The sequence below is a fragment of the Oryzias melastigma genome, linkage group LG4, assembly GCF_002922805.2.
Source record: "Oryzias melastigma strain HK-1 linkage group LG4, ASM292280v2, whole genome shotgun sequence".
Lineage (NCBI taxonomy): Eukaryota > Metazoa > Chordata > Actinopteri > Beloniformes > Adrianichthyidae > Oryzias > Oryzias melastigma.
Genome location: NC_050515.1, coordinates 14,924,006 through 14,936,683, shown reverse-complemented (window position 1 = coordinate 14,936,683; position 12,678 = coordinate 14,924,006). Strand labels below are relative to the sequence as shown.

Genomic DNA, 12,678 nt, shown 5'->3' with positions numbered 1-12,678 from the left:
TCAAAAAGCAACTAGAGATTAAAGCAGCAGCCAGGATGCAAACCTTAACGGAGCTCGGGGCAGATAAAGTTGCCCCAAGTTAAAATTAGTGTCACTAAATCAGCAGCTAGTAATCTATTTAGGGGTTTGCAGCATGTGCTTAACCTACAGAGGACTTAAGGCGTGCACAAACCCACCCCAATTTCTTTAGACCAATAAAAACCATTACGACACAGGTTATTTCTGAGCAGTTTCAAATAATTTAGAGCGCTTAAAAATTAAAGACTCAACACAGAATTGAGTTTAAATGATTTATTAATTAAGAAATGTTACAAATGTGAAGTTTCTCACTCTAGAAGAATCTGCCAATGCCTGACACTATAAAACAAAAGAGGAAGGATCTTCAGTAAACAGCCTCTCTACTTACACCAAATAAGAAATTTGCATTAAAACTTTAAATAGCAGAAGCATGGTTGTGCGTATCTGGTGCGTGCACAAAAAAAAAAAGAAAAACCTGGCACTGGTTAGATTCACTGACTTGAGCTGTCTTGCTACTACTATTTTTAAGTGGTAAATCAGCAGTGTATAAAAATATAAAAAAAGGCCATCCTTGAAGATTCAAAAAGCAATCCAGTTTGTTTAAAATGACACAAAAAGCTGTGACTGGTGTTTATTTGCTCACACATCTAAGTAAGGCTTAAAAACTGATGACCTCTAAAATCTGTGAGCAGAATTACATTTCCACAACACCATAATTTAAGAAGAATCTTTCAGAACTCAAACACGCTATACTACTAATTCATTGAGTGGCCAATAGTAGAAAGCTCATCTGAGAAATCCTCCAAGTGACTAACTTTAACTTCAAGAGAAAAAGAAAAGCACTAAATGTGTTATAAATGTTGGCAGTTGACAAAAGAAGAAAAGAGAAACTATATTTACAGCACAAAAAAAGAGGCGAGGCGCCATGTTGCTATGGGCAACGGCCCTCTTGACCCCTTCCCAACCTGCTGAGATGAAGCTAGTCTTCACTGAAGACCCTCTCCTGAATACCCCTCCCCCCCACACGCGCACACACACACACAACTCATACCCGTTCATACAAACATGACACGAAACACGATTACGTCACTAAGCCTGTTAGTTTGAAAAAGAATTGTGAAGCGCTGTGAAACTCTAGAACCCATAATCCTCCCCGTCCTCTTCGTTCAGCGACGGGGATTTTGCGCAGTCGTTCCACTTGTCCATCTCAAGGTTGTACACCTCCACCGTGTTGAGGAAGTCGTTGCCGTCAAAACCCCCCACGGCGTAGATTGACTCGTCCAGCACGGCCACGCCTGCGTTGCTGCGTGATGACGTCATGCTGCCCAGCATTTTCCACTCGTTGCGGCTGGGGTCGTACACCTCCACACAGCGGAGCGCGTGGGAGCCGTCAAAGCCGCCAACAACGAAAAGTTTGCCTGTGAAAGGAGTTGTCAGGAGGTGAACTTACTGGCTTTTCTCGTGGCCGGCGTGCGGCTCTGTGGACCGCTGGTGGACTCACCTGCATGAACAGCAACAGCAGCCCCCCTCCGAGCCACATTCATGGGAGCCACCAGAGTCCAGGTGTTGTTGTCAGGGTTATAGCGTTCCACAGTGTTCAGGCAGTTCCAAGACTCTGCTCCTCCGATAGCATACATGAAGCCATCCAACCCGCACACTGCAGCCTGGTGCCTCCCTGAAAGCAAAAACATGTTTTATACCACATATTTTGTATTTTATTCACTTGTTTTATGAGATCTCTTTAAGAGACACTTACTGATGTTAAGGGAGGCGCAATTGGACCAGGTTTTGTTCACAGGATCAAAAGCGTCACAGTTTTTTAGGCCCTTCTGCCCGCAGGGGTCTGATCCTCCCACAACATAAAGTTTGTTGTTCAAGGCGCAGACACCTTTAGAGATAAAGGTAGTAACAACCCAATGAGGACGGTACTCCTACCTTAAGTCATAGTTTAGTGTGTGAGCAGTGAACTAACCTGCGTTGCAGCGGTTGGTCCTCAACTCTGGCACTTGAATCCACTCGTCAGTACGCGGATCGTATGTCTCCCCGGAGTTCAGCTCATCCGAATGCCCATTCGACCCTCCAACTACAAACAGCTGACCCTGTGTGGCAAACAGTTTCAATAATTACTAGAAATATAATTACTAGAAACTACCGACATTTCAAAAATGTTGTGATTTGCAATTTATAAGACAACAAATATTACTTTTTAGGTAAGATAAAGACAAACTACAGTCTTACCATGAGCGCAGCCATCTGGAATCGAGCCCTTGGAGTCCGCATGGGTGCGATGAATGTCCAGCGGTCCTCTGTTGGGTCATAGCACTCCACAGTCCTCAGACACTCTTCTCTGTTGTAACCTCCTGCAGAATCAGACAGTTGGATTTAATTTGCATCCTTGAAACATTTCACTGCTTTAGTGCAGCTTGTCACCAACCTGCTGCGATCAGCTTTCCGTTCAGAGCGGCGGTGCCCAGGCCGGAGCGGGCGTAGTGCATGGGGGACAGCGGGTGCTCTTCTGATTCCTCGGGCTGAACCTCAAAGCTGAGACTTTTCATCAGGCAGGGGGTAGCAGAGGGAGACGTCTGGGGGCTGCTGCGGCCGTGCAGGAAGATCACACACAACACTCCGTCCAGCACCGCCAGACACAGGTAGTTGTTTTCTGGGGAGGTTTCATTTTCAAGATGAGATCATTCACGTTGACGTTGCAGATTTTGATGCGTTATCTGGAGCCACTTACTTGTGGTCTTCTCAGAGGCAATGTACTTCCAATCTCTTCTACCAGATAGTTTTGAGGAATTTGCTGCTTGGTTTGAGGGTGATAGGCTTCCTGACGAGCTGCAGCTCAGTTGTCTCTGGGCACTCTCCCGTATTGGTTTCTTCTGCAAGAGTACAATGCAGCTACAGAAAACCAGCTTTCGCCACAGCGCCAACTAGCCAGTGCCGAGCAATCATAGCCCAGACGTTAGCTATTATACTGCTATCCGTTCTGGAGGTTCAAATTTAGCTTCACTTTTACAGTAGAAACTGCACGTTTGGACCATACCAGCAGATCCACAAGCATTTAATTATTTTTATCTGCTTCAAATAATCTAACAGATACAAAAAAATGCGAAGCCATGAAAATGTACTGACTTTTCAAATAAATGAGGCTACATGTAATTGAATAGTAATCAATATGAAATGAAAACAGCATCTGATTGTTCTTCCTTCTGTGTTTTTTGTATGCCTGACCTTGACTTTCAATGACAAGGTCAATGACTCTCCAACGACCATCAAAAAGAATGGAAAAACTGGCTATTCAATCAAGGGGAAACTTCAAACTCGGCAGGCTGTAGTTCATGTAGTTCATGGCCAACACGTAACTGCACACGGCCAAGCAGAAAGCGGTCGACCACTTCAACAAAGCCAGGCACAAGCTGCTGTGTACCTGCACAAACTGAAGGTGGTCCTCCTCGCCACCAAACACCTCACTGTGCCCTTCAATCATCAGCCCTCCATCCACCAGCTTATGATCAGGTGAGTAGTAGAGTGTTTGCACCTGGAAGACAAACAGGAACAACGCACCCATGTGGCTGTCTCCATAGCAATGCACTCATAACCCCAGCATAAGGGTAGAAGAAGAGGGGGGTAGCAGGGCTGTGAAGAGGAAGGGAGGTATGGGACAAACACTTGGACCCTGGAAAGCTTCCTTTTACATGTATACGTGTCAAAAAGACAAAAAAAGACCAAAAAAAGTGCTTCTATTGCAGTGAGATTCAGCATCTCAGCTGGAGGAGCTCCTCAGTCTGCCAGTGGCGTCTCCTTAAATTGAAAACTGAAAGGCTGCATCAAGAAAAAAGGTCTTCAACGAAGAGCTGCAAGTGGCCTCCATGCTCCCTCTGAAGCCTGGAAAATATTCTTGAGAGCCAAAGCTGTACAAGGTGGTCACCATGACTCCAGCTAACCAACTGTGTTAATCTAAGGAACCAATGTGATGAAGTTATAAAAAGCTTTTACTAAAACGTTGATTTATTGTCAAGGCTATCTTAACAGTGGATGGTGCAGAAAGGTAACCAATTAAACGTGTTTGTAAGTTGATGGTTTTTTTAAGTTGAAATGAGGTTCATTTGTATGTGTGGAGAGGACAGACGGGGGCACAGTGGTTCTTGGCTGCAAAGAGAAGCTGCTGAGAGGGCAGTAGTACTTCTTTCCTCCCTCTTTCTCTTTGACTCATTTACCCTGGTGGCTCAGTCCTGGATCCACAGTCTGGTCCCCTGCTGCTGCTAATAAACCTACAGGAGAGATAAATCAACGGGGAGGAGCGCCTGTTAGTGCTGCAGGAACAAACGTGCACCTGTTTAGATATGAAAAGTGGCAGTGGGTAAATCAGAATCAAGTGCCAGACCTTTTGAGTGAGTTTCAGGTGAGACGAACCCTGTAATGTTCAGATGGGGTTGTATGTAAACCAACCATGCACTCAGAAAAAAAACCAGTCGGAAGAAAACCGTCTTCCTCACCCCAAATAAAAAACAAATAATAACAAAGAGCCACCAGCAGCTCTTTTATTTGCTCACCTCTGATTTGTAGTACAGATCAGGGATACAGAGTCTGACTGCAAAAACCTCAAATCAGACGAAAAAAAAAAAACAGCAGCATGACATTGGCATGCGATTTCTGTTTTAGCCCCCTTAATGACATGTTGATGTCAAAAACCAAGGGAATCGGGGGGAGGGGAGGGCACAGCAAAGAGAAAGATAGGTCTGAGAGTTGAGACTGCTGCGAGCGTTGGTACTGACCTCCTCCATCAGTTGTTCCAGTTGCTCTCCGTTCTCCCAGAGGCATCGCTGCACCCAGTTGAGCACCTTTGAGTAAAGCTTGCCGTTGCTGGGTAGAGTCAGGTTGTCTTCTAGCATTACTTCTAACTGTAAACAGGATGTTTACGAGAGTTTTTTTAATGATATTGGAAAAAACAAAATCCACCATAAAAAAGGACAACTGCTACACTTCTTCACAAATGTTAGCCTTTACCTTGAGACGGGGAAGTTTAAGAAAGTCGTCCTGTTCGGACACGTCCAGTAAATGGTCTTGGATGAAGGTGTCCACCTTGGCCACAAGTCTGCTGTCGCCCATGGAACTGGCAAAGTTCCGGAAGGAGATGGCGTTCTGAGAATCCATTTTAGACAGCAGGTAGTCTCCACAAATCTGAGAAGGGAGAAACATTTACATTGAATTGTTTATGAAGTCCGAACCATCGAGAATGTCCAAGCACAAACATTTGAAATACCTGTTTGACTCGTTCCATCTTGAACCTTTTGGCTGCAGAGTATACATCCTTGACAAGGTCCTTATCTGCTTTCAGTCTGCAGTTAAACAAAGTGACGACTGCTTAGATAAAGTTGACAGGGGTGTGCAGATAAGAAATTAAGACAGAAGCAGAAAATTAAAGGCCAAAGGTGATGTACTAACTGGGCAGTGTATGCGTAGTTCAGCAAGATTTCCACAGCCTCTGGGTTCAAATCCTCAAAGGTGACATGTGAGAGTCCGTGAGCCTCAACGTCACTGTTAAAGATCTCAAACAAGTAGGGACTGCAGCAAGCCAGAACAGCACGGTGAGCCATCAGTTCATGGCCACACACCTGGATAAAGGAATAAAATCAAAATAAACATACATGATCCATAATTTATCTTTATATCCTAATAAATAAAAGCCTACCTGCAGTCTAACATCACAGAACTGACCACTCTTTCTCAGAGCATTCATTTTGGCCACAGTGGAGTCCATGAAACTCTCATCGTCAAAGATCAAATAGCCGTTTGGAGTCATGTTGGTTAGTTTGTATGTTCTCTGAAAAAGCAAATTAATGTGACATCAAACACAAAGAAAAATGCTTTTAAATGTACAGCAGTGGTTATCAATGAACAAATCCACATAAGAAGATTAAAGGTTTGTAACGTGCTTTGCATAGCATCATCAATCCCGGAAATTATTCAGTCTTACCTAAAGGAATAATGCCAATCCAAGGTATAAAACCAATCCAAGGTTGAAAATCAGGGAAGCAAACAAGGATCACAGCGGAACCAAGTCTTCTTCACCCAAGGAGAGGGATGGGAAGTTGTCAGAAGAAATGCCAGCTGACCGCACCGGTGAGCAGAAGGGGGAGTGGGAGCAGCCGCACGGACAAACTACCAGGCTTGAAGCGACTGTAATCAAGTCCTCGGGATCCCGTTGGCTATAGAGTAGTACTTATTCTTTGTTTGTCGTACATTATAACCTAAGAGAGAACACAAGACCCACACATAAGCTTTTAGATTTCTCTTTCAAACTTGTTATTTATTTTCTAATAATAAAACAACTGATTTTCTATAGGATCCAACAATTTCCATAAGAAAAGAAAATCTCACATTACTGCTGAAGTCCTTATAATGAAGAACCCAAGAATCCCATCAGGTTGCCGAAGACTTTCATGTGCCTCATTCCTTACAAACTGTCTCAACTCTAAACTCAGGAGTCGCAAATACCTCTCAAGTGTGTAAGCCCTCCCTCCAGAACCATTCTATCAGGACTGACCAATATGGAAAATGAATGTAAACAATATTTGTCAAGGTTTCCACACCCATTCTGACAGGCAGTGGGCTGTTTTTTTTTTTACAGAATCACTGTTGATTTACTAATCCTTAGAACCCAGACAATTTTTAACAAAAAAGATCAGTCATAAATAAGACATTTTAATAAATGAGTATTTTACTTAAACAATGTTTATGACTACAGAATACAGAAGGCAGATAACAGAGCACAGACGCTGTCTTGTACTCTGAAATTATACCCACACACAGTCAGATGGCTTTCCTGAGTAACACGGCTTTAATTAAGGAAGCAAACAATTTGTATTTATTGTTACCAAAGCAAAAGCAATAAAAAACAAACACAAATCCTAGAAGTAGACCTTTGTTGATGCCACATATCTGACACCAGGATGTGACTTAACATACAAGTTCTAAAAAAAAAAACACATGTAAGCTCAAAGTCAAACCCAAAAATTGAGATAAAGCAAAAGCTTCAAGTTGTTTTCCAGTATGTACACTCAACAAGCCTCCATCCAGTCTGGATGGAGATGGAGGGAGCGCTGACCTACTTTTGAGTCCTTACATAACATCTGGCGGAGGAATCTTCTGAAGGCTCAAATGCTAAACTCCTCCACATGACTGGATGTAGCTGAACCAGTCTCGTGCTACGTACCCCACCCCAAGCTACCTAAAGCAAACCACACCCTCAGTTTTCCAGAAAGCTCCAGAATATAACATGAGTCACAATTGTTCAAAAACATATTTTTACAAACCATCTACATTTTATTTGTAGGCTTCAAAAATAGAAACGACTGCTTAACCAACAAAATCTGAATACAAATTCAAACCTCAAAAATGTTCAATGAACACCCCAAATTTCCACACACACAAAAACAGCAGCCAGACACTTTAATTCTGCGTGGATTCTTTGTTTTGAAAGTGGAACAAAGCAGCAAAAACAACAGTTTGGAATTGAAAAGGCTGTTTGTGGCACACAGGGTGACTGAGCGCGGTTTTTTTTTTTTTTTTTTTTGCCCCGTTATTCCATCTGATTGAACAGACACTAAAGAACGGCTCAACCCTGAACAATCAATGCTTTTCAGACGCCCCCTAGCGGTCATAGCAGGCACTGCCGCACAATTCACCCAAGCTCAGTGGAAATTTACAGCTTAAAAACCACACATGAAGGAAATACAACAGCATTCCCGGAGAGGAACCACAATACTCCAGGCTTTCAAAAATATTACATGTATATATAATTAAAAAATAATAATAATATTATTATTTGTTAAAGTGGGTATATAAATTTGAGCTACAACAAGTAATATATATTTTTTTAACCTTTTAAACATAACATAAAAGGTTAAATTAAATACTTCATTTCCCAAAGGCTAATTTGTACAGCTTTTAGATATATCTGTATAAATGCTGCTAACATACCATAAATTATTTTATCAAATGTGGGATAAGGATAGCACGTTTCCATGCAGTCCGATCCTACCATCCCTCCCCCAACGGGGGTGGTTTCTCATATTCTCCTTTTCCCTATAATGCACGGACATGCCCCTGTCTGCCCGTCTTAAACCAGGGCCGTGAAGTCTGGCCACGAGACATTTAGCACGAGCCCGACAAAAACTGGGTCAGCGAGGGGAGACCCCCTCGCAAATGCCGAGTTAAGTATTAACGAAAACAGTTCTACAGTTCTTTTTTTTCTTCCAATGAAAACATTTCGAAGAAAATGTACCGAAAAGCGGTTCGCGCACGCAAATACGAGATGGGGGTGGGACGGAAGCTAGTGGCATGGTAGCTGTCGAGCTGAGAAGAAACCCCCGCTGCCTGCCAGCCAGTCGACGGATAATGAATCACCCAGATGACTGAACAGCTTTTCTAAATTCACACCATGGTGAATACGTTTAAATTGTATTAATTTTGAAAGCCAACATTCTATAGCAGACTCGTAAGTGTCGACTGTTTCAACAGTTACGCGGGAAATGGCGGGTTGAGACACATCCGCGCTCCTGCTTTACAACATCGAGAGGTTTTTCTCTTGCGTCGTTAATATAAATATATAAACACCTTCACTGGCAAAGTCCTTTACGGATATTTTAGCAGCACATGTCAAAGCTGACTACCGGCGTCCTCACACGCATGAGCCTCATTAACTACCCCGAAGAAAAAGCCTTACCTGAGGCGTTTGACAACAGATGATGTTAGGCATATTTAATGCAAATTCAGAGTGTTGGTCCGGTTCGGGGAAGAGACGCAAAGCGACTACAAACGCGACTTGTTGAGGCGAGGGGGGTCGGTGGTCTATAGGTGCCTCTTCTTCTCTAGAAAGCTACACGTCCACTCTCCGTCTGGTCTGGACTGGCTCTGACAAGGAGAGCGAGAGCGCCAGCTAAAGAAAAAGCGCGCTCCCGACTCGAGCGTGACGTCATTGGCGGTGGGTGGGTCTTGCACAGCCCTAATCTACACAGGCCGACGCAGGAAAACAGAAAAAACCCAACGTGGGCGGTTTTCTGAGCGGACACTCATAGAAATTTGTTAAAATAAATCACTATATACTGGTCCTGTTTATAAATTAAATTTCAAGCATTAAAAAGAGAATAAACAAAATAGTCCAGATGTGTTCAGGGTATAGGTGCCAGTTAGAATAGCTAAAATATTTCATATGGAGAGGCGGAAGGGGGGCAGAAGTCTTTGGAAGGGTGGTAAATGAGAACAGCAGAGTGGAACCCCCTTACAAGCCACGTATTTCAGTTTTTAGTATTGGTATTAATAAGAAAACAGCAGTTATTTTAGCTAATGTGCTATTTCTAGTGTTTAAAGAAACGTGGGTTAATGATTTATTAACCCCTTAACACTTGAATTTATTCCCAATAATGACAAAATATATATGTTTTTGTATTAAAGTAAATGCTAAATAAAATTGAGACACTGAATTTGATAATAGCACATAAAATGATATAATTTTAATTCAATTTTATTTATATAGCCCAATATCACAAAGATATATTTATCGAGATATTTATTTATGCAGCACAGTTATTTCTAGTATTGTCACTCTAATGACTGACAGAAATAATAAATCACTACTATAAACTAAGGGTGTATTCAGACTGGACACATTTGATCGTCTTAAAATGAACTTGTTTGTTTTCCCCTATAACCCAGAACAAAGTTTCAGACTGAATACACGCAAGCGGACCCTGGTCCGGGACCAGGAACTGCTCTCGGACCAGGAACTGCTCTCAACCCATCTTTTGATGTGGTCTTGGAACGTTTCCAATTGGACTGAACTTCAGTTCCGTCTGAGACTCCTCAGTCTGAATACGCTCCGTAGTGGGACCGGAACAACTGAACCAAAACAGCCACCATAGCCGGTCATTAGCAGACAAACATCAAGCAGCGATGCAACAGCAACTCATTAAAATGTGGCTGGATGAGTACTGGCCCGTTGAAACAACTTTTATCGTGATACGCACACAGATTTCCCAACAATTTATATCTCATAAACACTTATCACCGTACCCCACAGCTGTAGGGTCCCCAGTAACTAATTTGTAACATGCCCCCACCATACAAAATTAGCAGTTTAAAGTGTTAAACCTGGCCTTCATACAGACATTCAAAATCGGTAAGTGAAATAAAAAGTTAGAATAAGTGAACAATCCTGGCAAAGATTTGCAAAGTGCATCACCTCCATCTTTCTCTTTTTGTTTTGACCCACCCCTGTAACTGCTGGCCAATGACTGACAACATTGTTAGTCACGTGGTTTTGTTTACAAGCTTTGGTCCGGAAAACAATATTCTACTTGACTGCAGTCTGAATACACACCAAACGCAAGGTTCGGGAATCAGTCCAGAACAAATTAGGTGTACTTGGTCCGAAATAAATAATATTTCCAGTCGGAATACACCCTAAAAAAACACATTAAAAACAGAAAACTCAGTGTAATTGTCTTTTCAATGCAGAAAATGTGCTTTGATTCAGTCCAATTGTGAAATGCTGTAGATCAGTTGCTGTTTTTGTGTGGGCACATATGAATGTTGCTCTCTCCACATTTGGGTCTAGCTCTTTCTTGTGAAAATTTTCAACATTACGCTAATTTACGACCACTGGTCAGCGTCCCTCAGCATCTGTGTGGACTTCCTGTGCAGGAATGACTGCTGTTCAACAGATGCCGAGCTGCTGGTTTCCCTCCTGCAACTTCAGCACTAGTGGGTTGTGATGTTCATGATGCATCTCATCAGAGTTTTCATCACTACTGCTCCTATCTGTCCTGTCAATGCTGCTGATTTCATCACATAGTTTAGAAAAAAAGATTCAATTTACAAAATAGCATCATTTTTATCTATTCAATACGTTTAAACAGTTACATTAATTAAGACCAAAAGCAGACAGAAACAATGCACATGATTTCGTAACCACCTGCTGAAGCCACATTAATTTTAAAACAGATATAAAGAAAAATAATGGACAGAAATCACATTTATCCCACAACAATAACACTAAAATGAATATAAATACTGTGTGGATGAGCAGTTTCTAAAGAAAATGCGTGCAAGTGTTGAACGCTGTTCAGATGTGGCACTCCATTACCGGTGGAGCATTTTGTTTATGCTGGCAATCACACTTCCATAACAAACCCAAATCATAGTAAGTACATAGTAAGTAATCAATACATATTTACACATTTTTATCTTTCCACAACTTACCTGAGATTGGGCATTTCCCGTGGCAGTCCTCAGCCCGGATAAAATACAGGATTGTGTCCGGAAGGAGTAAAAAATAAAAATAAAAACTCTGTCAAAACCAAATGTGCAAATCAGTGAAAGCTGATTCCTTGTGGCGCCCTCTGAGGGGATATGCCGAAAGGTGAACAACAACTCAGAGGTGCATTTCTAATGAACTACTGCCATTCTGTGGACGTTATCTCCAAGAAAAACGATACGTTTTTAGATGTTGGCCTAAAACGCCATAATCATAATTAAAAGGCCACTGATAACAATCTGAAAATTGATCAAAAGATTATTGGGATGGGAGTTTAACAAATGGGTAAAACTGAAGAGCTAACCAAAGCTGTTTAAAACAAAAGTATGACACATTAAAGAACTGGAATTACTGGAAGGGTGTGCAAAATTAACTATACAACCTGAAACTGAAAACTAAGCGACATGGGGCAATCTTTACTCAAACCAAAAAATGTATGCCATCCCAATACATGGCCATTCCCAAGTGTCACATATTGACGAATGGTTAAAAGACCCTCCACTTCAAAAATTGATGTTTTGGGTGTACCCGACTCGTCGTTTTTTGACATGCTGGCTGTTCTAATTAAAAGAGAGCTCCCAAACCTCAGAGCCTGGAACCGGGACGCGGACCGTGCCGGTACCCTAACCTGGCACCGGACATGCACCACAACTTGGTTGTGAGCATAGGTTGGTTTTAATTGGAACAGCCAGCGCGTCTAAAAATGACGAGTTGGATACATCCAAAATATCTATTTTTGACGAGGGTCTTTTAACCATTCGTCACTATGTGACGACTTGGGAATGAGCATGTTGGCCATCCTAATAGGTAAAAAGAACTTGACAGAAAACCAAAAATGTTATCACAAAGACTTTAATTTTGTTAAAAATAATTTTGCCAAAGAAGAAAAGAAAAGTACACTCCCATCCTCTGGCTTTTAGCACTGTCAAGAATCCAATTTAAGCTCCTGTAGTCTGTTTTTAGCACAATCGATGGCTTTGCAGCCTGAAATTCATGTGACCTTTTAAGCAGGCACCAACCCAGGAGAGTTCTGTGTTCTGCATGCCAGCATCTGTTAGATGTCCCATGGTCTATGTGCAAACAGTGGGGTAATTGCTTCTTCGCAGCCATGGGTCAGAAACTCCAAAGCACCCTGCTCATTAAACAAGGGGAACATTTATGTAATTGCCTCTGTCTAAAACCACTTAGGACATTTTTTCTAAAGTGCTGTTTGACACACAATGCCACCATATCACTCTTTCTGTGATTTAAAGTTTTATGGCCATGTTTATTATGTTTATATTTTTCTCTTTTTTTTATTTGTTCTTTGCAGCTGTAAAGCACTACAATAAACATAGATAATG

The 12,678-nt window shown here is 42.0% G+C and overlaps 1 protein-coding gene across 2 annotated transcripts; it reads right to left on the bottom strand.

The window, feature by feature from the left end:
- Window positions 1–276: 276 nt before the first annotated feature.
- On the bottom strand, window positions 277–8,951 carry ivns1abpa (influenza virus NS1A binding protein a). 2 transcript variants are annotated; one of them, XM_024278482.2, is made up of 15 exons: window positions 8,747–8,951; window positions 5,996–6,269; window positions 5,711–5,842; window positions 5,464–5,633; window positions 5,282–5,357; window positions 5,026–5,199; window positions 4,794–4,919; window positions 3,446–3,556; window positions 2,756–2,897; window positions 2,453–2,677; window positions 2,257–2,378; window positions 1,991–2,117; window positions 1,775–1,906; window positions 1,520–1,693; window positions 277–1,436 (listed from the first exon to the last, which is right to left on the bottom strand). In XM_024278482.2, exons 3-15 carry the CDS (start codon window positions 5,819–5,821, stop codon window positions 1,153–1,155), a joined length of 1,974 nt encoding a protein of 657 aa, XP_024134250.1. In that variant the 5' UTR covers window positions 5,822–5,842; window positions 5,996–6,269; window positions 8,747–8,951; the 3' UTR covers window positions 277–1,152. The 2 variants fall into 2 exon arrangements, with proteins under 2 accessions (XP_024134250.1, XP_024134251.1); XM_024278483.2 differs by lacking the exon at window positions 8,747–8,951 and adding an exon at window positions 6,400–6,423.
- Window positions 8,952–12,678: the final 3,727 nt, after the last annotated feature.